At 36.4% G+C, this 25,954-nt stretch overlaps 1 protein-coding gene across 1 annotated transcript in view; it reads right to left on the bottom strand.

The window, feature by feature from the left end:
- Positions 1 to 25,954, bottom strand: part of LOC125240991 (glutamate receptor 1-like) — a 129,396-nt gene that overhangs the window by 36,132 nt on the left and 67,310 nt on the right. The window contains exons 4-5 of the mRNA XM_048149239.1: positions 12,335 to 12,588; positions 6,820 to 6,975 (exon numbers count right to left, since the gene is read on the bottom strand). Coding sequence (XP_048005196.1) covers positions 6,820 to 6,975; positions 12,335 to 12,588 — 410 coding nt within the window. The remainder of the gene's footprint in view (positions 1 to 6,819; positions 6,976 to 12,334; positions 12,589 to 25,954) is intronic.

The raw sequence follows: 25,954 nt of genomic DNA, 5'->3' as shown, positions 1-25,954 counted from the left end.
GTAAAAGAAATTAGTTCAGCTGAAAATCCGCAACGTAGCGAGGGTCAAATAAAAACTTGTCAGGCTTTACAATTTTTATACTAATTTGCGATACCTGGCAAATTTTCCTGCATCTGAAACACATTTTTTTTTATCTGTCGCGTTATCGGCCAATCAGAGACGGTTATTACAAACAATTGGTTGCTAGGTAACTCAATGTTGATACAACGGTGAACGACTCTATTAACATTAATTTTAACTTTCATGAATGATGATATTTCCGTCCATTGATGATGAAGATGATGACTCGTAGAAAAAGTATTGTATACAATGGTGATATAATTAAGCTTTTCACTCTCGTACCGTACTATTAGGCCACTCAGCAAGCTTCGTGGCCTAAACATGGTACTCGACTGAAAAGCTTTTTATTATATCACGATTGTACACCGTGTCCAATAAGTCCGAATACTCACATTTTACCTCAGTTCTAAAGATATAGGGATCACAGGCCATCAAATTCTTATTTAAACTAAAGAGTATAATTATTCCTCTTAATAAAATACAAGCACAAAGTACATGAAATTTCCGAAGTGTCTAAGAAAAACAAAGAGGTAAAGTGCCAACAAAATACTTGCTCGGCACGCAGGTGACGAGTTATTTTTTATAAGGAGAATCTGTATGTGATAAAACAGACGCCACGTGTCCAAAATAAACTATTATGGGTACCGAGGATAGATAACGTTCCGGGCAACTAGAAAAATGTGCCTAGGTTCCAGAGCTCACCATCGGCCCAGGTGTGGGATGCAGTATGTAAGCGAGGTAAACTACCTTCAGTACTTACAGATAAAAGCGTTAAAATCAACGTTTTTTTCTTTAAAAAAGGTTTTGGAGAAAAAAATGCCTTAAAGTTAAAAAGGATGCTTGGGAATGAGTATCATGTGTCCCAACAAGACGCACCTCCAGCACATTCGGCAAATGGTATTCTAGCGTAGTTTCAGACTAATTTGGCAGTTTTTTATCCGAAGCATGAGTGGCCACCCAGGCCTCCAGGTTTAGGCGTATTAGACTATTTTGTATGGTCATACATGCTTTGAAGACTAAATTTTTATAAAATCATAAACCTACATCATTTCAAAAAGGTTATCGAGAGTATTTGAGATTAAATGTGAAGAAAACGGTGCGTGCCGCGTGTGATCCGTTTGAGAAGCGTTTGAGGCTGGTAAACAAGTTAATGCTGGAGTTATTCCAAAACATTTGTTGTGAATGTAGTAAATAAGAGTGCCATTCATAAAATATAATAATAATGTAGTAACTATTTGTTCATTTTGTTTTATTGGCTATTTGTGCTGTATTCAAACTTATTGGACACGGTGTATAAAATACTACTATTTTTGAGAAAAAAAATCAACTCTTTTATTTCTATATGAATTTTGGTGCTTGTTTTTGATTTTTTCATGTATCTTTAAGTTCTTTTTTACTAAATAATAAGTGTTACGTTAAGTGTATTAATAACAGAGATAGATGTACGTTACGCCAAAAAAAAAAATTGAGTTTTTGAAAAGATTTGTACGTTACGCCAAAAACAGCTATATTCAGTTCATGAATATTTAGGCGTATCGGACACAAATACTTGTTTTATGAGAACGATTTGGCGTAAGTCGTACACTATTCTTAACAATTAATTTTGTAAAATCTGCGACAAATTTCATGCAAATTGCTATTTTAGTGCGTATTTTTTTTATTATTATGTAATTAAGAGGGAATCAAAAGTTTATTTTGGAATTAATCAAATTAAAACTTCGCAATAAAAATACATTGTGCGTTAAAATTGTCGTATATAGCACTGAGTACTTTAGGGCGGATCCATCAATGTATAAAAACCGGCCAAGTGCGAGTCGGACTCGCCCACCGAGGGTTCCGTACCTACAAAACTTTTACGTTACTCACATAATTCTAAAGACTGGGCTAGGCTAGAAGTATAGGTTCTCTAATGAGCATAATTGTGTTTAGCGCCACCTCTCGACGAATTCGCGAACTAATTAGCACAGCTTGCGTGAGGTCTTTTATAATGTTAACCAAATTCAACATTTTTTATTTTATTTTAAAGTAGGTGTTTTATGTAAAATTTCGTAGCTATAAATTTCAACACCCTTATTCATAAACGTACACTAAAGTATCCAGCCGATAAAGTTCGTTTGTCCCTTTCTATCACACCAATACGTCGGAAAGGGACAAACGAAATTTATCGGCTTGATAACTTTAGTGTACGTTTATGAATAACGGGGTAAGTAAGTATGGTAAACATCAGAAAGGGTGAGTAAAACAATCTGCAAGGTTCTAAGTTTTACTTAAAGGTTTTTTTAATCTAATCCAAATTTGGTTATGGTAGCTGAAAAAGTATACCTACAGAATAGTATAACGCAAGTTTCTAGCGGGAAATTACTAAATAAATATTATTTAGTAAATACATTATCTATTGTTGTATTTAGGATTTACCGAACCAACGTCGGTGTAAGTCCAAAGAGAACAATATTTATTAACATTTCGCTATTACCAATTGGCAGCTGGGATTTTTCAAGAGATTTTGGCGAACTTTGGTCTTTTACAGTAACATAATAAACTTACCCAAAAAATTAATAGTTGATAACTGATGCAACTAGCTACAGTAAAATTATTTTTTATCATGATTAACGGATTATCGATTATAAAGTTAACTATTTGATTAACGGTGCCCAGCTATGAGTATAATTAATACACTTAATTGTAAAAATGTAATGTATACGGATTAATGAATTTAATATAGATAAGTAATTATTGATATATGGCAAAACGAAGGAAATTGTTTACACCTGCGCAAATAAGTATCTAATGATAATTTTTAATTTACCATGTTACTTCACGTACCTAGGTACTTATTTTAAAAACCCTAAAAATTTCTATTGAGTTTCTGTCACAGACCACCATGTGGTTTCTGCATATATTGCAGAGACATTGCAGAGAGCGCACGCGGACACCGGCGCGGCGCCAGTGGACGCGTCTGTGTGCGTGAGCTATTTATGCATTGCATACAACTACAACTGCTGTAGGCACCGCCCCCCTCAGTAAATCGATGCGATAACATCGATTTAAACTTCCCTAGCATCGTGGCGCCCACCATACAAAATTTTTGCTAGGGAATTTCGATTCTTATTGTACTTGAGATTGAATTCAAATTCAGTTATTCGAAAAATTTTAGAAACAAAAGAAATTATATTTTATTTGTTTACATGAGAGTTAAAATTCCATTGAAACCATTATGTACTTTAGAAAGTACATTCGGCGCCACGAGGCTAGATACACTGTCACCTACAGTCCGATCGCTTAGTTGCAAATGTGTGCGTCTAGTTGACAAACGAAAACTTCGCAATGTAGTAAAAACTACTTTAATTTTTTTACAAAAACAACGTTATTTCTTAGTAATTAAAGTTCAATTTCAAATGCAAGCAATTGGCGTGCACACTTACGCCGTGTCTTGCGTGGGCGACGGTCGCGCGACCGTCGCCGTCACGTCTCATCGCATCGTCTACTTCCATATCGATAAGGTTTGATTTCGTATGCGTCGCATCGCGGTCGCGCGACCGTCGCCCACGCAAGCCATCGGCTTATCAGTCGCGGTCGTCAGACGCATCCCATAATTTGTTTCAAGCTTTATACACAAGTTTTCCTTTCAATAGCAATAGCTAACGTAACGCTTGGCTTGAGTAATAAAAACTGTATAGTTAAATTAATAAAATATGTATAAGTAGGATATTGAAATCTTCTTTCTTCGTTGAGCCATCACAGCTAACTTTGACTTACAAACGGTCTTAAGCACCTGCACTTCTGAAGGCGCTTAAGTCATTTTTGCTAATAAAAAAAAACCACAACGTTCTATGAACATTGGTCAAGTGCGAGTCGGTTTTCGACTTTTCCATACAAAGAACTCATGAGCGCCTGAACGACTATAATGGCAAAGTTAACGTTTCGCACTTTCAAGACTTTACGTATATATCTCGGAAACGATAAGAGATAGAGCAAAATGGACTTCAGATTTGGGCTTTCGGTAGCACAAATTCTATGTTTTCGTCAACAGACACCTTTTTTGGACCGATTTGAATAAAATTTTGCTCAGTCAATTTATAAACGGTCTTAAGCGCCTCCTTTTTAGTAGGAACTTAAGTCATTTTGTACAAATGAAAAAAAAATTGAACAAGTTCTAAAAAGAAAAAGACAGAAATGAATTTCTTTATACCTGTCCAACTCGCTTACACAATTTTAAGACGTTTAGTAACTACTTGCAGCGGCAGTGAGTGAAATTCGTAATCTGAGTTTTTTTCTCTTAAGTCCGACTTACGATTGACTGTAGATTTCTGATAGGTTTTCCTGTAATCTACAGGGAGAGGGCTATCTCGTGTATTTTTTTGAAAATTTTACGCTAAGTAGTTTCGGAGATAAGGGGGGGGAATGGTAATTTTTTGCTTATTTTCTTAAATTACTTCTAAATTACCAAAACAAAAAATATAAAAAAAATATATTTCAGATGCTGATAAAATGTTCTTTCATTTGATATGTAACACAATATAGTTTTAATAACTTTGATTTTTAATTTTCAATTTTACCCCCCAAAAGTGACCCCTGTGATTAAATTTCATTTAATTAAATTACATGTCCGTCTTTGGGCCACAGGTTTACGTACGTGTGCCAAATTTCAAGTAAATCGGTGCAGTAGTTTCGGAGAAATCGGCTGTGACAGAGGGACAGACAGACACGCGAGTGATCCTATAAGGGTTCCGTCTTTCCTCTTTGAGGTACGGAACCCTAAAAATACTTTTTTCGAGGTTTTCGTAAACGATGGGTACGATTTTGATGCCTCTTGTGGAGGCCGTTCTTAGAAAATGAATGAAAAAGTATCAATTTTTGGTAAGTGCCTCCACAAAGCTATTTAAAGTAATGAAAAACACATTAAAAAGTATTTTTAACTTACTTATTTAGTACTATATTGGTCATAACTCATAATGGTCATGTATTTAATTGTTTACTCTTTTTCTTAGTTTTTCACTATGTTATGCGGCAGTTTAATTCCTGTAGCGTTACTATAAATATCGACGAGGGTACATAGCAAAACATACAAAGCAGAGTTATTATGTGATTTTTTTTCGATAGCTTTGTGGAGGCACTTCACATGATTTATTTTTTAATATTTTTTACGTCATTTGTACCCTATAGAGCACCAAATTCGCACCCATCGTAAAATATTTCTTAAATTTAGAAAAATGATCCGCCCTGTAACGTACATGAGATTAGGGAGTTACGCGAAAAAGCACCAAAAAATTTTTACAGCTTGGTAGATACGACAAAATGCTCTTTCAAACTTGGTAGAAATGACGATTTTTTTTTAGGGCGTATCGGACATTTTTTCAAAGGTATCGAGACGTTGAATATACCATTCGATAGAGAAAAAAAATCTGAGTATAACTGCATTCATAACTCATTTTCGCCATTTTGTCCCTTACGCCTACGGTCATCGATGTATTAATTGTATAATAATATGCAATAGGTATGTAGGTACTGTATGAGGTTGAAATGACAAAATTCTAAACATACCAAATAGCATAGGTGGGCATTAACGCGTTAATCCGTTAATCGTTAATTAACGAAGTTAACATTTCGATTAACGGATTAACTTTTAACCTTTCGTATGCGTCTGTCAAAAAATTGTCATTAATATATTAGTCATAATAACTACATGTTAAAGTTGAAACAATATGGAGCAGATCTGCTCCTAAGCATACGAGAGGTTAAGTTAACTTTTAAAAATGTTAACGGACTCGTTAACTTCCGTTAATTTTTTCCGAGTCCGTTAATCGTTAATCCAGCACGGCAGGTGCCAGCTGCGCGACGTATAACACGTTCTTACCGCTACTGTAGAAGCCCGAAGTACGGCAAAATCTAGGATTTACTGGTAAACCTAGGTTTTACTGATCCGAGACGCACCTGGACACCGAGAATATTGACCAAGAATAGATCTCCAGTTATGCTGTGTAGCAAATAGAAAAGTTCCAATAAAACATCACGACAAACCGGGTCCACCGTGCACTCAATATGTAGGAACGACGAAATTCCTACCATCCCCTCGTCTCCTACTAAGTACTATGCATCATCCGACAATCCGACATGCTAATTTTGGGCCACACGATATGTTATAACTGAAAACCAGCGTTGCAGTAAAAAATTACTGCAACATTATGCTGACATTCCATGTTTGAAAATTTTAATTTTATTAGAAATTTGTGATATTAAATAAAGCCATTCTATGTCTATGTCTATGTCTATGTCTAAACATTCTAAAAACCAATTAATTAGAGCCTTTGGATCACTTGTTCGAAATCGACGGCGGCTAAAGTACACCACAATCGCATGAATGACCCAATATTTACCGGTCACCATCGATTAACGTTAACTTGCGTTAAATTTGTCAAAATGTATCGCTTTAACGATTAACGAAGTTAACTTTTTGAGTAACGGATTAGCGATTATCGAAGTTAACTATTTGATTAACGGTGCCCAGCTATGCCTAATAGTTAATATGGTAGATTTGAATGAAAAGGATAAGCTAAGTTAGTATTTCATACTTTAGATAAGTAAGTATTCTTTTACAACCATTTTAAATATCCGGCTAATAAAGCTTCGGTAACCATTGAATATTCAATAGAACCTACGAGTATAGCATTAGTTATGGTAATAAGTTTGTCAAGGCGATCTTGAAACTGTTTCTAGTTACGGAGGGGTGCTGGTGCGCGGACGGCGTAATGGGGGCGAAGCACTTACCGATATGGTTCCCTTGAATCGGGGGTCCATTCTTCGCAAACCGTCCATGAAATCGCGCACAATCTTGCGCGAGTGGTCGACGATGCGGAACCCGGTAATGTTGACTGCGCCGTACTCGGTTACTTCGTTCTCCCAGTGGTCGTCCATAACCTGTTAATGGAAATACGTCTGAGTGCTTAGTCTCACCCTTTACGTGGGATGCGAAGCTTTAAAGTATAATTATCATTACATTATTTCTTTCGCATGCCCCCTAACAAAATGCAAATAACTATTTATTTTGCATTAAACATTACCAGCTACAACATTTAACAACGGGTACCTACATTTTGGTAGATTTACAAGCTTAATCTAATTTAGTACCTATAAGTATTTAAGACTAAATTGTACAACCGAAAACAAAATATTTAAATGGTATTTCAGATTTATTTTACACATATTACACGGATACAGTTTTTAATGATAGGTTACCCTGTGTCAAAAAACACAGACTATTGATTCTTTATCAGTTAGTAACAGAGATGGAAATTAATCGATTAACTTTTTATTTGACTAATTAATCGATTAAAAAATATTTGACTAATTAATCGTTAAAAAAATAATCGTTATAAACTGTGAACTATTAATTTAATCGCGAATAAATGAATCGACCTAACATACGTCATACGATTGAAATTGACTTAATCGGTATTTTAATCGATTGATTTCACGGTTAATTATCGATTACGAGTTGATAGGTAGGTACAGATCAATGCCTGTTAACTCTCTTAGGGCCACTTGCACCAACGAAAATAGAGGGGGTTAACCCACCATTTTATATGGAATTTGACAGTTGACAGCCCACTAACCCCGAGTTAATTCTTTGGTGCAAGTGGGCCTTACTAAGCTAAGACCCCCTGTAATGCGCATGTAGTAATTGGTCGTTCCTGCCGTGAATACCAGGAATAAAAAATATCGTTTTTTTTTTCTCCTAACTGTTACTTAAGTCCGGCTTCCCGGCTTTAACTAACCTCCTTGTGCAACTTATTTCTAGCTTTCTGGCCACTGATATTTTGATTGATATGTGTCAATGTCGATATATGAAAATTCATTGAAAATTGTTATTATCGCTGTGTATTTCTTTTCATGTGCAAATTATAATAAGAGTTCACAGTAAATCAGTAAATCCACATTATTACACAATAGGTAGGTAGGTACAATGTGTCAATGGTTGTTGAAGGTTCGCTTCGCTGAGGAAAAGTGTCATGCTAATCTAGCTAGAACTATAACTGTGAAGTAAATAGTAAATTAGCAACTGGAAGATCCTTGGGAGATGTAGTTAAACTTTCATGTGAAACGTGTAGTGTTGCGGAAAGTTCTATTTCGTTATTTGTATTAGTGAAATATTTTGCTTAATACTCTTTAAATAAAGAGGCAGGTTATAACGTTCGGTGCTTCGGATGGATGTCTAAAGCATGTATTTATAAATAACAAAATATGTAAACATAAATAATATGCCTTTTATTTCATTACAGCTAAAACTAAAGTAACCCACAAATTATGTTTATCGATAGAATTAGTGGCGGAACCAGGGGCGGATCCAGCTTCGTGTCCAGGGGGAGTCACGTGGTCTATTTGTATGGCCAACCTAGGCTTCCCCATCCGAGCCCTGGATCCGCGCATGCGCTAAATCGGTTGTCAATTTTAATTCCATTAATGTCCGTTGGAATTTGATTGAGACCGCCACTAGTATAAACGTGTGAAGGTTGTGTAAGTGTGTGTGACTGGAAGGGGGCATTTTATTGTATGAAGTTGGCGTTCTTCTCCTAGTGAGTATTATATTCTTTGGTACAGATGTAGTGCGAAAAGAGTTGCCTTCGTAATGTTACGAAAACGTACGAACGTGTCATGCTATTTCAGTCAATGTCAGTACAGTCAAGTGCAAAAATATGTATCGAAATAATCGTCTCAATATGCTACTACGCTCTTATTACACCGGACTAAGATGCTATGGGACATATTTTTGAGTAAGATGTGTAATTGTGTACACCAATATTTTTACACTTGACTGTACAAGATGTACTGACATTGACTGAACTAGCATGACAAATGCGAATGTTTCCGAAGGAAACCCTTTTCGCACTACATCTATAGTCAATTTGTACGTAAAGTCAGGCTAAGCTAACACTGCAGCTCTGAACTTATGGCTTTAAATATGATCTTTTTGTTTTAAAGGTTTTCGGGATTTAAAAAAATGTTGAACTATTTGCAATCTTCTAACACGACTGTGATGCAAAATGTCACAAAAGTCGTCTTGAGTGTTGTTGAACATGTTTTCGGGGAGCTGATTTTTTTGATACATACACAGTTTTTAATTTCCCTTAAATTCGACACACTGTTAGGTTCTTTATCCACACTGTTTATATTGTTTTTTTTTAATTCGAAAAATAATTATATTTTCCCATCACTAGCTCGGAAACACGTGTTTTGTCGTTTAATACCAGCGGGTAAAAACGCATTTTATCCACAGTGGGTAAAGTAATTTGACCTTGAATAAAGTCAAATTAACAGCTTTAAAATTGATAAAAGTAGGTAAATCTAGTAATAAAGATGTTTTACCACCTGTGGAACTACTGGAAGCAGTGATAAACGCATTTTTTGTGTTGTAGTTTCCTCGCTATAGTGAGGGGAAAAGTTTTGTGTTACACTCGGGTGCAAATTTATTTTACTTCTCGTGTGTTAAAAAACTCGCAAGTTCAGGATTCTATTCTCGAACCACTCGCTTCGCTCGTGGTTCAACTATAAAATCCTTTCACTTGCTCGTTTTTCAATTCCACACTCGGCGTTAAAATACAACTTTGCACCCTTGTATAACAAAAAACTATTTTTAATGAATTAATGGCCTGCGCGTCTTTAGTCAACTAGTTATGATCGACTACATATCTACTGAAGAATCTTACAGGTACATATTAATATGGGTCAAAATGAGTAGAACCAAACTGCTGGCTCATTACGTTGACGCATATTCTAGATCGGGAAACAGCAGTCAATTAAACTAGTGCTAGTGATGTAATTCTCACTTAGTCGGCTCAGTGGTTAGAGAAATCCTGCGGAAAGTCGATACGATGAACGAATGGTTAAAGACAGTTTGCTAATAAGGTTCGCCTAGGAGAAAGTGCAAAAACGACGCTGTTCAATTGCTATTCTCAGATTTTCTGTCAGAACGTTTATAAATATAAAGAAATCTAGCCCTTATTACTCTTACTACGTTTCTAAAGTTCCGCCGCAACTTGTAGTTGAAGTAGAATATATTTAATAAAACTTTGAGATACCTTCGCACTAATTTGAACAGAATAAAATGTAAGGAGGACTACGACACGAATAAAAATATAATTATAATTACACTATGTGTGAAGCTTCGAATTTAGTCCGACTCTAAAATGAATACTTCTAATTTTATCACTTATCTATGTGAATATCCGTCACGCTTTGGCAAGTATGTCAGTGTGAGAGTGACAGATGTCTTATCCACGTGGATAAGTGATAAAATTGGAAGCATAATACGCCGGCTGGAAATTCCACATCCAAATATAATTTTAATATAAAATTGATTAATTTCATAGCGAAATAATTACTATGTAGCGAAATATAATCATTGATTTAATAGTGAAATAATTACCCATTTAAATTGGGTATTCAGTCCGAACGCTGGCACCCAGAAAATTTGATTTTAAAGTTATAGAAAAAATGCATTTCGTTTCTAACAAGCTAACTCTTACATTTATAGTTTTTGAGATAGGCGCAGAAAGTATACATATAAATTATACATATATACTCGTACAAACTCAAAAGAAAACAAGGGCCATGGAAAATTTTGGCGATTGCAGGAAAACTCATTTCATGTTTATTCAAGTTGGAATATGGAAACTATTGACAACTTATTTAAATTTTATTAGCCTTAATAGCAACCAAAGGTTTATTTTATTGATTTTTAAAGGATATAACTACATGCTGTTTTGTGAAAACCACAGGGGGTTTAAAATGTATGGAATATTGGGAAGTCGCTACCTTTTCCGGTCACAAACTCTGGGTGTCTAAAGATTTGTAAAATTAATACTGAAACGCACTAAAGAATAACTATTTTTCACATTACAGTAAAAATGTAGGCCTTAGGGTAGGCTTGTGCCGTTTCGTTCGTTGATGATCGGAGCGCTCCGATCTCTTTCAATCGCTCCCACGAACTAGTTCGCTCTTTTAGGTCTTTTGCTCGTTTAGTTCAGCCAGACCAGCGACCACTGCGGTCGGAAAGATCAGAACGAATGGGACCGAATAGTGTCAAAATGTTTTAACTTCTGATTAGCAGAAACGTCTGCAATCGATGTCACTAGGCTTAGAATAAATTTAAAAGTGGAGTGGAGTGGTGGAGTGGATTTAAAAGTGGTTCTCCAGAGGCCGTGAGTTCAAGTCTCACCCAGGGCAGACATTTTCCACTTTTAAATTTATTCTAAGTGTCAAAATTATACGAATAGTCCACAGATAGTAACATTCCGGGCCCAAAGGTTGTAAGTAACCGAACTTTAATATGAAAACTTGACGTTTTATTTGTTGCTCTGCTAAGTAGCTCTCGCTCTCAGTCGGCGCAGTCACACATTCGTTCTCGATCCAAACCGCTCGCGCTCGCCGATCCTATACTGAACTAAATGAGCAAAGACCGAATCTTGGAGCCTGGAAAGATTCAGTTCATTTCGGTCATTGATGGGATTTTATTCCTAACAGTTCATAGTTCGTGAACGACACAAGCCTACCTTAGGGTTTCCATTCCACTTTTTCTTAATTCAAGTTAGAAAGGGTAACCACTTAAGCACTTACCAAAATTAACTTTCAAAAGCCCAAAAAAAAGTACAATTTTTTTTCTCGTCAGAAACGTAGCTAGTCAACAACCAACCAACAACAGTCAACAACTTATTTGATATTAAAATTTGGCAAACGAGGCACCTGCTGGTGCCGTAGCCGAATGGCATTTCTCCGACGCGAAACGAAAACAAAACGCCGCGAAAGGTAGTCTAGCTCTGTCGCTCCAATACGCACTAGTGATATGTAGATAGATATCTACGAGCATTTCGTTTCGTGAGCGTTTGTGCCATTCGGCTACGTACCCAGATATCCTGAATTCACGTTACGCTTTTCATGTAGCGTTCAAAACACTTAGTGGCCTTTATTTTCTTTTGAGTAGTATACAGGCTGTATATTGATAGCGGGTCAGTAAGGGCAGCTATGAGATGCCGTAGTCCTACGTGAAAATGGTCTAAGGGGACCATCCATCGATTTCAAATTGATGAAAAATGGTAGTTACAGATTTTGGAAAAAACATACAGGGTGCGAGAAAAAGGGCATTTTTTACAAACTTTTTTTTGACGCCAATCTATCATCCCATTCCTATCAAGGATCAAAAGCTTGTATGGGACCAAAAAAAAATTTCCAAGCGTTGTTTACGTTATAAATTCTTATGTAGTAATAGCAGAGTTACACTTACCAGTCCGCTGAGCATGTAATGGTAGGTTCTCCGGCCCAATTGCACTTTCCGAACATGTTCGACAAGAATACTTTTGGCATTTTTTGCATTGCAATCGAGAACAATACGCTTGTTGCCCCACCGGTCATGTTGTTCCAGTGCCAGCAAAAAGTCCATCGCTTCCGATGCGTTAGTAATCCGTTTCACAAGAGAGATCCGGAACACCGTGCGACCTGGCTGCATTGATTGATACAGCTGCTGTAGACGTAGTAATCCTGTACAAATACAAATTAACATTGTTAGTCTATTAATTATCTAATACTTAACTATAATTATAGTACCATAACATAACCATAATTATATGTACCAAACAGCGTCGATAGGTAAAATATTATGGTCGAACATACTCTAGTATGAATATATTTTCCAATATTTTTGATTAAAATATATATATATATATATATATTTTATTGGTAAACATGATTACATGACTTTACAGCTAACCATTACGTCACGTAACATATGAGCAATTCCCGAATAGTTTGTACATTTGGATCACGTCTCCGATTTTGGTCTCACGTTTCTGGTTTCCCAAAATGTCCTAGGTTGTTTCTATGAAACCTTTCTTTTTTGTTACCAGATTTCTATGCATTTTCGGTAACAAAAAAGGAAAGTTGGAAAAAGGAAACAACCTAGGACATATTGGGAAACCTAGTGGATCTTGCTCAGCATCATGGACTCTATCAGCCTACCAATTTTTATCAAAATCGGAGACGTGATCCAAATGTACAAACTATTCGGGAATTGCTCATATATACAGGTGTCCCAGAAGTGCCACGTCACAGTGACACCAGAGGTAGGGCAGCTCAAAAGGGGTCCTTTCACCAAAAAATTTTCCACCAAAAAATTACTTCTAGAGGATTGGCAGTAGTGGCAGTACTGACAAAGTAATGCTTACTAATTCATTTTATTGATTTAAGGAAGTAAAAATATTTAAATAAACTACGGCTGGGCAATTTAATTGTTTTTTCTAAATAAAAAATATTATTTAATAGCTATATTTATCTAGTTTTAGAAAATGTATAATTTGTTATAGAAATATATTATACGACGAGTGATAAAAAATAATTTACATCGCCCGATAGGGTGATACGAATGCTCACTTCAATAAGTTTTGTCAATGATTTCGGGTATAATCACTATTTTTAACACACGAAAGCCGTAATCATTGTATTTTATGGCTATTTTAGTGATTAATGTACTTAAAATAAAAAAAAATACAAAAATAAAAAAAATTAAATGTGGTAACTTTTTTATAACATTATCCTATTTTGTTCTTTCTATACAATATATACCTAAAAGCAATAAATATGAATGAAAAGCCACATTTATGTAGTTTATAAAAATATATAGTTTGTTATATAAATACATTACGAAACGTGAGATAAAAAATAATAAAAGTGACGTGGCACGGCGATCTTGATGTACGGTACGGGTCAGCTTGTATGATTCGATGAGGTGAGGTAAAGGTACTCAAAGCTCTCAAAAAGTGTAGTTATTTAGAGTACTTCAAATTAAACAACATACTCCTATATAGTCTGAATTTAACTATTTATATTACATGAAATGAGCGATTGATATGATAGATCAGATATATACATCTGATCCTAATACATCTTGTGAAATAGTAGTTAGATTTAGATTTAGATTTAGATTTCTTTATTTCATGATAAAAATTACACTATAAATTTGCTACATGTCAAAATTATGATATATGATTAATTATTATATATGAATTGCATAATTTATGGATAATTCTTACTTGACATATTTATTATTCCAGGGGGCCGATTTTTGAGTCTCACGGCGTTCGAATTCAGAAAATTGTCACTGAAAATAATAGGCAATTCACCGTTTTCAACCGGTATTTTAGTGACAGTGAGACTCAAAAATCGGCCCCCAGATCTGCGTCCTGTACTTTGGTTAACGAGTGCCGAAAATAGTTATTAACCAAAAAAGACCGCCAAATTAACAGCATTTCACCGACAAAAGCTGCCTTGCACCATTTTTGTAAGGGTTATAGGTATATCAAGGTGTCCATTTATGGGGTCAACTAAGTAAACCCAATTCAAAATTTGCCATTATTTGCTACTTGTGGCTGGACGAAAGTCTGTAACAATTGGGATTTGGGAGCCTACTTGCCCGCAACGTTGCCTGTTGCTGCAGAAACATGCCTCGAAATTGTCGGATGCAGCTGTAAAAAACAGTGCCGCGTAAGGTGCAATCGTAAAAAAAGACTTTTAAATTAAATGTGCGGAACTGATGTGCTTATGCAGTGGATGTTGTGATATATACATAATTAAATTCAGACTATTCATGTTGTTTTATTGAATAACTCAAAATAGCTACACTTTTTGAGAGCCTTGAGTACTAGTCCCGATACACATGTTTTCGTCTAGTCAGTCCATTTTTTGAGGTTCTCCTTTGTACAAAAGCAATGTCTTAGTTCAAAAATCATTAATGTTTAATGCTAATACGAATCTAGTTTATTTTTTATGGCACTATTGCGCAATAACTAACTATCATTGATACTGAAAGGAAGAATATGACGATTTTTATTTTATCTTTTATGGATGGGTAAAACCGATTTAAGGGGGCCCAAAGGACGTAACTAAATTCTGCTAGTAAACTAAAAAATCTTCAAGCCTATACATGCAGAACTGCTTTAGGAGTGGAGAAAGTGATTAAGACATTTTTTTTGCAATATAAGTCACATGCAATTTTATTTTACAATCAAAATAATCTATATTATAGGACTTTTACAATTTTCCGTACTGGGTCGTGATATACCTACATGTGTAAACGTTATTAGAATAAGTATATTTCTGTATTACTAGACGAACTCCACTGCATAGCGGGTAGTACCTTTACCTCACCTCATCGAATAATGCAAGCTGACCCGTACATAAAAATTTTCATTTTCATTATTTTTTATCTCGCGTTTCGTAATATATTTATATAACAAAATATATATTTTTATAAACTGCATAAATGTGGCTTTTTATTGATATTTATTTCTTTTAGATATATATTGTGTAGAAAGAACAAAATAGGATAATGTTTAAAAAATTATCACATTTTTAATATTTTTTAAAATTTTTGTATTTTTTTTTATTTTAAGTACATTAATCACTAAAATAGCCATAAACTACAATGATTACGGCTTTCGTGTGTTAAAAATAGTGATTATACCTGAAATCATTGACAAAACTTATTGAAATGAGCATTCAAATCACCCTATCGGGCGATGTAAATTATTTTTTATCACTCGTCCTATAATATATTTTTATAACAAATTATACATTTTATAAAACTAGATAAATATAGCTATTAAATAATATTTTTTATTTAGAAAAAACCATTACAGTTTTCATAAAATGTGCAATAATATGTATAAAAAAAAATCTCGTTTTCAGATTTTCCCATTTTATTTTGTATTTTTGTTCTAAAATACATTGGCTCTCAATGCCTCCCGTAACTAAACCTAGCAGTTTATTTTAAACATAACATAAAATAACATAAAAGATTAAACATAACATTAAAACTAAAGTTAAATCTAAAAATAAGTAAAAACTACATAACAAACTATACCTATATACATATAAAAAATACTTACCTACCTACGTACAGTAATAGCCCAGTTATAAGAAAAATACCCCTTCCAGTAGGTCGGCTTGCGGCATGGACCCCATGACACTGGCGGCGTTACCTCTTTGTATCGCAAGTGATATACATTGACAGAGGTACGCGCCAGCCCTGGGGTCCCCTGTGGTGTCGACCAGCCGTGCCGACAGTGCCCCCATGAATGATTTCATATCGGCCGACCAGGGACCCAAAGTCTCAACTGCGAGCGCCGCAAACTCGTAGTCGTTAAGCAACGACGAGTATTTACGGCGCTTGAGAATTTGGGCCTGGTCAGCCGCAGCTCCGGCCTGAATGCGAGTCCCCTGAATGTGGGACTGAGCAAAAGTGTCTACACACGTTGCGTCCCACACCAGGGTCCTTCCGAGTTTCCACGGCACCAATGTTGCTCCATCGGGCCGCTTGCCGTCGTCCCTTGTCATGCCTACGGGTTCTAACACTGCAGGCACAGAGACGGTGACAAGCGCGCGACGGACCAAATCGTTGATTGTGCCGTGGCGGAACATTCGGCCGGCGCTTCGGGAACATGAGAGGCCGTGTCGGCCCAGCTGGTCCACGTCCTTGCCGCAGATGCAAGTATGCGGAGCACATATTCTGGATCCAAGCCTTAAGCATATTGCTATCCTTAAGGTACTTGGATCCAGAATATTACCGATCGCTCGCGATGGCAGAGCTTGCAGCCAGTGGCCCGACTCTGGCGCTGAAACAGCCAGTATGCGCGCACGTTCGTAATCGTTCGGGCTTTGTTCGATTATTGACGCATGGGCTATTTTAAGACGTGGGGAGTCCCAATCCCGCTGACAATGGCGGGCAACTGGGATGTCCGCACTCGGACACGACTCACACCATGCCTCCCTGGCCTCCCTCAGGTTCGCCATCTCATCGTCAAGCATCGTGGAACGGTTTAAGATAATGCCGACGAGAGAAAGCGAACCGTAAGCAGATGACAAAAAAGCAGGTAGAGCCACGCTAGTCGGATGTGCGAACACCCAGTCCCCCAAATCTTATAGGGAGAACCGCTTGGGCCCATGAACTGTTTTCAAAATGAATGTTCAAAATTTTTGATAAAGTGACCTGAAGGGAGGAGTCAATGGAAGAAAGGATTGATGGGAATTTCCACATTTGACAACTACGGAGTAAATACATAAATTTTGGGGTGAAAAGACAGAAACGGATGATGAAAAGCGCAATGTGGGGATTAATTTTAAACAGAAGATCAGATGTACAATTGAATAAATTAAGTTTGCAATTGACTACTGGAGTGACCGATTCATCGAAAATTGGGGAGCCTAAAAGGGTGAGGGATGATATAGAGTGGACAGAAATATTTGGAAGTACCGCATTGAATTTTGTTAAAATATCAATTTTTTTTTCGGGTGGAAGGTGATCTGGTATGAAAATCTCACATTTGGTAAAGTTTAATGAAAGGCCGATTTTAGAAAAGTGATTAATGATGTACTGGATATCCTGAAGAACGGTTATAGCATCGCCTCCAAGGGAACCGTCATCTAAATACCAGAGGTTAAATTTTGAATTTAATTTTGTGATGATGGGATGAATGACTAGGCTGAAAATGGCGGGCCCAAGCGGATCTCCTTGCTGACAACCCATGCTCGATGAAATAGTTTTTTCTCCAAAGAATAATTTTGAAGGGGCTCCGTAGCATTGCCATAGGTAATTAAAAAGTGCAGGCAATTCTTTTTTAACTTCTGTTAACAGAGCCCCGCGGTCGACCGAATGGACCTAGAGGATTTAAATTGGATGCTAGAACTAAAAATGTAACGCGAAAGCCGATTCTGAAGAAAAAAAACTTATTTTGGAAATAACTCGAAAACGGTGAACATTTTACTGAGGTCATGTTAGGTTGGTTAGGGTCCTCTTGAGCTGCCCTACCTCTGGTGTCACTGTGACGTGGTACTTCTGGGACACCCTGTATAATGGAGTATAAAAATACGGATATTGTATGAAAATATGGTAGGTGTCGCTAACTCGTATCTTGTAATTTTTTTTAACTCAACAAATTATGTAGGTACTTAAGAAAAAATCAGGAAGTTTTTTATTTTTTATTTAATGTATCCCTATATCTATAAGATGTACAAAGAAACGAGGCACCATGCAGACATCCTGTTTTCACGTTACGCTTTTCATGTAGCGTTCAAAACACTTAGTGGCCCTTATTTTCTTTTGAGTATTATATAATATGAATAGTGACTCGGAACGCAAGTATTGGTTCTCAAGTTCTCATACAAACAGGTGACCTCATTACGATCAGATTATATCTCGATGTCTTAACTAAAGAGGTTAAAATTGGTATCGTTAATATGTGCTTAAATTCAATGTATAAATGTTGCGTCAAAGGCATGACACAAAGTGCGTGATTATTCACTCAATCAATTAAACATGTAAAATACACTGTATAAAACAGGTATTATACGTGTATTATTGTATTTGTCAGACAAACGTCAGTTTTGATTTTTCGAAGAGTAGAAAGTTACATGTAATTTACAGGAAAGGTACAAAGTTTCGAAAGAAACAACAGGAATGTTTCGCCATTTTAATCGCTACTAATGATTATTATAAATGGAAAAGTGTGTGTGTCTGTTTGTTTGTCCGTCTTTCGCCGCAAAACGGAGCGACGAATCGACGTGATTTTTTAAGTGGAGATAGTTGAAGGGATAGAGAGTGACACAGGCTACTTTTTGTCTATTTCTAACCCCCCACTCCCCTTCAATGGGGGTGGAAGTTTATATGGAGTATTATTATAAAGTTTTCACATAATGAAATTTTCGCCTTGCCTGTCTACTGCTTGCGATATAAACAGTATGATAGGTTTTCTCGCTATTATAGAACACTGACAATGCCAAAAGCATTTATACGCTGCTCTATTTTCCAGTTCTTCTAAACCAATTGGAGTCCACGCGAATTTTATCGAATTAAACGCCCCATATAAAACAAGCGGAACGAAAAAGGGACAAAAGCGTGCTCGGAGGAGGCAAAAAATAAAAACTCTTTTGCTCTGCGTGAAAGGGGTGCCTAAGCTGGAAGGTATGAACGATACATACCCGATGAAAAAGATAATACAACGCGTAAAATTCTGTTCGCAACCATTTATTTCGGATTGGGGCACGCAAGTGTTTAAATGTATTAGACATTTTTTTTCAATCGAAAGCAAATAAATATAGCTGGACGTCAAGCGTTGTAATGAAATAATATTCATCACGGATAAATTGTTGGGAATTAGTGAAGTGATGTCCGATTTGATAATTTATTAATTACGGAAATGGATTGAGTGCGGATTTTGATGTAAATCAAATCCACTGCGAATATTGGATTAAGTAAGTTTATTTATGTAACAGTTTCTCAATGGTATATTTTTCATCGAATGCGTGTATATCCGCGTAATAAATAATCCACGTGATGTATAAGGCATCAAATAAATATTTATTATTATTTAGGATCAAGCTAATTGCAAAACAAACTCAACTATGTACCTATACCCTTTAACTATATTCCCATGAGGCAGAGCACTGTTAGGTATATTAGTGTAGGTACGTATAAGAATTAAACGAAATCCTTTATACATAATGTATGCCTGGACAATAATCCGCATCCATGGGTGTGTTTTGATAGCGGGTCGGTCATGGCAGCTATCAGATCCCGTGCTGCTATACGAAAATGGTCGTAGAATATCTCTCCTCGATTTCTAATTGATGAAGATTGGCGTTTACAGATTTTGGAAGAAACATACAGAATGAGAGAAAAAATAATATTTGACAAACTTTTTTTATGCCAATCGATCCTATTCCTATATCCAGCTATCCAGGATCAGATTGTACGGGACGAAAAAAATTGACTAGAGCAGCCATAAATCGCGAAAAAAAATCCCATAAAATTTGTATGAAAATAAAAAACTTTTTTACATACTAATTTTTTTAAGACCTTCGGTTCCATTCCTATCAAGTATCGATAGTTTCATAGGGGTAAACTTACACACCATGTATATAGGATTCGTTCATCTGATAAGAGTTTTTGACATCTTATTAGTACCTATCCTAAAATGTTTACAAATGCATTCGTTATGAAGGCCGGCGACGGGATATCGTGACCTAAGCCGCTTCGCGTACACGCAAGTGGAAATCCAAAACAGTTTCGTTGTTGAGAGATAAATGTGCGGCTGGAGATGCGGTGAAAGTTTCACCCGCACCCGGACTATTCTCACCATGTGTCGCATTTGAACTCGTGACCCTTGAGGTTTTCCACTGTCGTCACCCTACTAATGGCTTATGACGTTACCCCTATAGTAGCCCTGTGTCCCGAAATCAATTATGAACATGTCGATCCCAACACGCGGTCTCTTTCCTTTGCAGCAGATTTACATACCTACATAGTATGTAGTACATACGTCGTCAGTCGCCACTTTGTTTATCTAATCTCAATAACGTGGGAAAAGATGTAAGATTTATACATACACACCTCTTATCCCGGCGAAAATGAAACGTTATTGAATTTGACGTCAATTTCTTGTGCAATATAAGAAGAAAGATTTAGATAGGTTCTTCACAAACAAGACTTCATTGTAAATAAGATATAGCCATAATCACTATAATTTGTATTTGTTTATGTATCTGTTTTGGTAATTTATCAGAAATCTTACGTATGTACTTACGTAAATTATTAACTTGCGGTGCTAATCAATTAACATCGATCATACTCAGGTTGTTTACTGCGTATAAAAACAATCTCAATGTTTTATTCACAGTTTGTAGCGATATCGGATTTGCATACTTGGTTCCCGTTCATTACTCTTTTAATATACATGTAATATTCAATCTATTTATACTTATGTTGATAGTACCTATATATTGAATTACTTAGGTATACATACAGATAGGAACATAGTGTTGTAAATCCATTTTGCGCCAATTTTATTGATGGTTTGTTGTGTTCCTTCCGTTAGATTTCGCATATTTTCTTACTTTACATAAGCTGGAAATTGGGTTACAATGACGAAGTAGATACGGTGCGCTGCTGAAAAAAAATGTTGTTAAAATAGGTAATTTATTTTCGTGGCCCGTACGACATGATGGAAAAGCATTAGGTAGGTGAAAATACCATATGGGTTGGCTTATTTTGTGTCCATTATGTTCATGTTTTTGTTCTTATGCGCCAGTGAGTTAACATGAATCAGTTGAGAAATAATACGTGTTGCGGCGTCGTTATCTTTTCACACAGTGATTTGTTTACTGGTAGTCGGTCGCTCGAAGCGTGCAGATCGGGCCGGGGACTTTTGTTTAGCGTCAGTTATGCGAGTCGTCTATTATCCGTGCCTTGTGATAGCGAAACATTGTAAATGAACTTACAAAATCTAAAATTACATCGCACACCACTATTTCAAACGCAGTGTTGGTCCTAAAGAGCAATCCTGCCAAGGGATATCTCTTATTTACGCCACGCCGTATTTTTACTCTCTTACTCGAAAACTCTGATATGTTATATTGTACTTACCTGTGTGATCTTAATTCTCGACGCAAAAAAATGCAACCATTTATAGAGGATTAAATCAGTAAGAAAATAAAATAAAATAAAATCTTTACATAAAAGCGGATGTAAAAATAAAGCTCTCAGATTTACATTGAATACGTATAAAACAGACTTACTTAATACCACAAAGCGAATAAAATATAGAGTTCATTTAGTAAAAATATCAAAGGCAAACGCAAATAGTTCCCGGCTCGTAAGACAAAGCTCGGGCTGGAGTCACCCAAGCCACTTGGAACATTTCCAAACCAGTCTGCTCTAGGGATAATTATAGTAGAGATTAAATTATAGACATTTGAAAAGTACTTTAAATTGTGTATTTATAGTTTTATTTACAAAAAATAGAACATCCAATAGGTACTGGCTACTTAAGTTACCCCAATGGTACCCCAATACAAAAAAATCACGTTGACGTAAGTATAGTAAATAGGTCATCGTAATTTTTAGGGTTCCATACCAAAAAGGTACAAAAGGAACCCTTATGGCGCCGCTCTGTCCGTCTGTTTGTCTGTCTGTCCGTCTGTCACATTACTAAATATCTCGAGAACTACTTATGCTATCGGTATGAAATTTGGAATAGTTATGAACATTATTATACATTTTTTATAGATAATTTTTAAGAAAAAAAAACCGTCGCCTTTCGGGTTCTGGTGAAAGCTACTTGCGAATGTTGGATTATGTAGAAATGTGTAAGTATTTTTTAAAACTGCTTTTAATGCTTTAATTATTAGATGGCAACACAAATGAATATACGTATAACGTTAAGGTTTGAGGAGTTTCCTCAATTCCTCATGAATCCGATTATATTATAAGAAATCGAAGCTTGACAAACTTTGACTTGAAAACTCAATATGCTTAACAAACATAACTAAATAAATGTCATTGTTCTGAACTTAAATGCATGCTTTTCTTACAAAAATACCAAAGTCACTATGAGTGTGCCGTTCAGATTTGAGGAGTTCGGTTCTGACTATCATCAGCAGTTCCACTGCACCAAATGTCACTATTCTGGACGTAAGTGCATGCTGTTCTTATAAAAATACCAAAGTCACTATAAGCGTGCCGTTCAGATTTGAGGAGTTCGGTTCTGACCATCATCAGCAGTTCCACTGTACCAAATGTCACTGTTCTAGACGTAAGCGCATGCTGTTCTTATAAAAATGGCAAAGTCACTATAAGCGTGCCGTTCAGATTTGAGGAGTTTGGTTCTGGCCATCATCAGCAGTTCCACGGCACCAAATGTCACTGTTCTGGACGAAAGTGCATGCTGTTCTTATTAAAAATACCAAAGTCACTATAAGCGTGCCGTTCAGATTTGAGGAGTTCGGTTCTGACCATCATCAGCAATTCCACTGCACCAAATGTCACTGTTCTGGACGAAAGTCCATGCTGTTCTTATAAAAATACCAAAGTCACTATAAGCGTGCCGTTCAGATTTGAAGAGTTCCGTTCTGGCTATCATCAGCAGTTCCACTGCACCAAATGTCACTGTTCCGTACCTAAATGCATGCTGTTCCTTTAAAAACACAAAAATCACCATATGTATGCCTTTTAGATTCGAGGAGTTCCCTCGATTTCTCCAGGATCCCATCATCAGAACTGGGTTCTGAGAAAAATGGGACCAATCTGTATGCATATACATTCAATAAAAAAAAAAATTCAAAATCGGTCCAGTAACGACGGAGATATCGAGGAACAAACATAAAAAAAAAATAAAAAAAAAACAGACGACTTGATAACCCGTCCTTCTTGAGATATGAGGCGACGGTTAATTAAAAATGGCCAAAATGAAAGGGGGCAAAGAGCTCAAGTTGTACATATCAAAACTATTTTTTATATATTTTTTTGTAGTGGAGAAAAAAAGAATTATGAAGGAAAATGGAAAAAAAATATCGCCCCCCCACCCTATTTTCCGTAGTTTACCAACGAAAAATTAAAAAAAAATTACGAAACATTGGTTTTATGCTACAGTTTCCAAATTACAGACACAATTTAATTAATCTTGTAATATTTACAAGATTAATTAAATTGTGTCTGTAATTTGGAAACTTTGTTTTTATTAAAAAAAAAACTTTTTAGATTTTAACTTTCTATTTTATCACTCTTGTGGATTTATATAGTACTTCAAATTAATACAAAAGTTTACGTAAAAAAATCTTTTTCAAATAAAGTAAAAACTGCCGAATTCGGTTAACATCATAAAGAATTATCCCTGAAAAACCAACATACTAATACAGGTCGCGCAAATTAGTTAGCGAATTCACCGAGATATGGCGCTATACCTGTATACTTCTAGTCGTTTTTAAAGTTACATGAGAAACATGATTATTTTGACTATTGAAGGTTTTTAGGGTTCCGTACCTCAAAAAGGAAAAACGGAACCCTTATAGGATCACTCGTGTGTCTGTCTGTCCGTCTGTCACAGCCAATTTTCTACGAAACTACCGAACCGATTAACTGGAAATTTGGCACACATTATGTAAACCCAAAGACGGACATGTAATTTAAATTAAGAAAATTCAATTATAGGGGCCACCTTTGGGGGGTAAAAGTGAAAATTAAAAATCAAAGTTTCTAGAACTATATTTTGTTACATATCAAACTAGCTTTTACCCGCGGCTTCGCCCGCGTAATAAAAGTATTCTTATTGAAACGTTTAAAAAAAATAAGATTTTCATTTGGATCCGTAGGTTTCTTTGTAGGTACATCTGTCCGCGATTATTTCGATTAAGGTAAAGCGGGGCAATTCTCGACTGGGGGGCCATTGTAACTGATCTATTTGCTGTACGGTCAGCCAAGAACCTTACACTGCTTTTTGGCTGACTGTACCTTACACATATTACTATTGTTTTAAAAGAAATTCTTGCAATGATTGTAGAATTGTTACACAGCGACCACAGCGTAGGTAGTAGGTACGAATATGTATGTATTTTACCTATATAAATATTTATACTGGGGAAACTTCATACAACCCACATAGCCAGTATCTCGACGCTATGGTCGGTAGGGTAAAAAGTACTTCCTTGCATTATCGCTTACAATTTTTTCCATTTTGCTTATGCTTATTGCAAATGTAAACATATAAAAGGCAAGCAAACAACGATCTTCTTACAGCACATTGAATATAATAGTTATCACGGATGCAGGATACTCGCCGATGCCTACTTACTAATCCCTTCCCGCTGAGCCACCTGCATTTTACACTGCCTAGATAGCGATTGCCGACCGGAATAATTTCCGACCCCAATCCCTTTTCTTATCCCCGTCCCTATCTCTATCCTTGTCCCCGTCCCCATCCCCGTCCCGTCCCTGTCCCCGTCCCTCCCCTATCCCTATCCCCGTCCCCGTCCCCTATTTTTATCCCTATTCCTATCCCTATCCCTATCCCTATCCCTAACCCTATCCCGTTCCCGTTCCCGTCCCCGTCCCCGTCCCCGTCCCCGTCCCCGTCCCCGTCCCCGTCCCCGTCCCCGTCCCCGTCCCTGTCCCTGTCCCTGTCCTTGCCCCTGTCAAATTATCATGCTAGGAGGTGAACTTTGAAAAATCCTTCCTATAAGGAACTTCCGTGTCAATTTGAAATCTTGAACCAGAAGTATAGATAAAAACTAAACCTACACTTATGGCTATTTTGGATATTTTAACCCCATTGCACAACAACAGGGGAGAAAATATCTTTTCCACCTCATTAGATTTTAAAATCGTTGTATTTATCGTGATCAGCGACCCGATAAACCATAAAAACGACACCCATATTGTGTTTTTGACTTTACCTCCTTTAGGGGTCAAATTTTCAAAAAACCTGAAACATGTATTTAGTCATATGTCTTTAGGAATCCTCCTGTGAAGTTGTCCCTGTCCCTGTCCCTGTCCCTGTCCCTGTCAAATTATCATGCTAGGAGGTGAACTTTGAAAAATCCTTTCTTAGTGCTCCTCTTATGGCTATGTTGGATATTTTAACCCTATTGCACTACAACAGGGGGTAAAATTTCATTTCCATCTCATTAGATTTTAAAATCGTTGTATTTATCGTGCTCAGCGACCCGATAAACCATAAAAACGATACCCATATTGTGTTTTTGGCTTTACCCCCTTTGCACCCCTTTAGGGGTCAAATTTTCAAAAAACCTGAAACATGTATTTAGTCATATGTCTTTAGGAATCCTCCTGTGAAGTTTCGTATAAAATAGTCAAACTAATCTTGTTTCCCCATACAAACTTTGAACCCCCATTTGAGCCCCTTAGGAGACGAATTTAAAAAAAATCCTTTCTTAGTGCTCCTTTAAACTATATAAGGAACCTACGTGCCAAATTTGACATCTCTAGAACCAGCGGTTTCGGCTGTGCGTTGATATGTCAGTCAGTCAGTCAATATCTTCTTTTATATATATTTTTGATATTTAA

Source organism: Leguminivora glycinivorella, chromosome Z (assembly GCF_023078275.1).
Source record: "Leguminivora glycinivorella isolate SPB_JAAS2020 chromosome Z, LegGlyc_1.1, whole genome shotgun sequence".
Lineage (NCBI taxonomy): Eukaryota > Metazoa > Arthropoda > Insecta > Lepidoptera > Tortricidae > Leguminivora > Leguminivora glycinivorella.
Note: the sequence above shows the minus strand (reverse complement) of the source record. Positions and strands in the feature narration are given on the sequence as shown.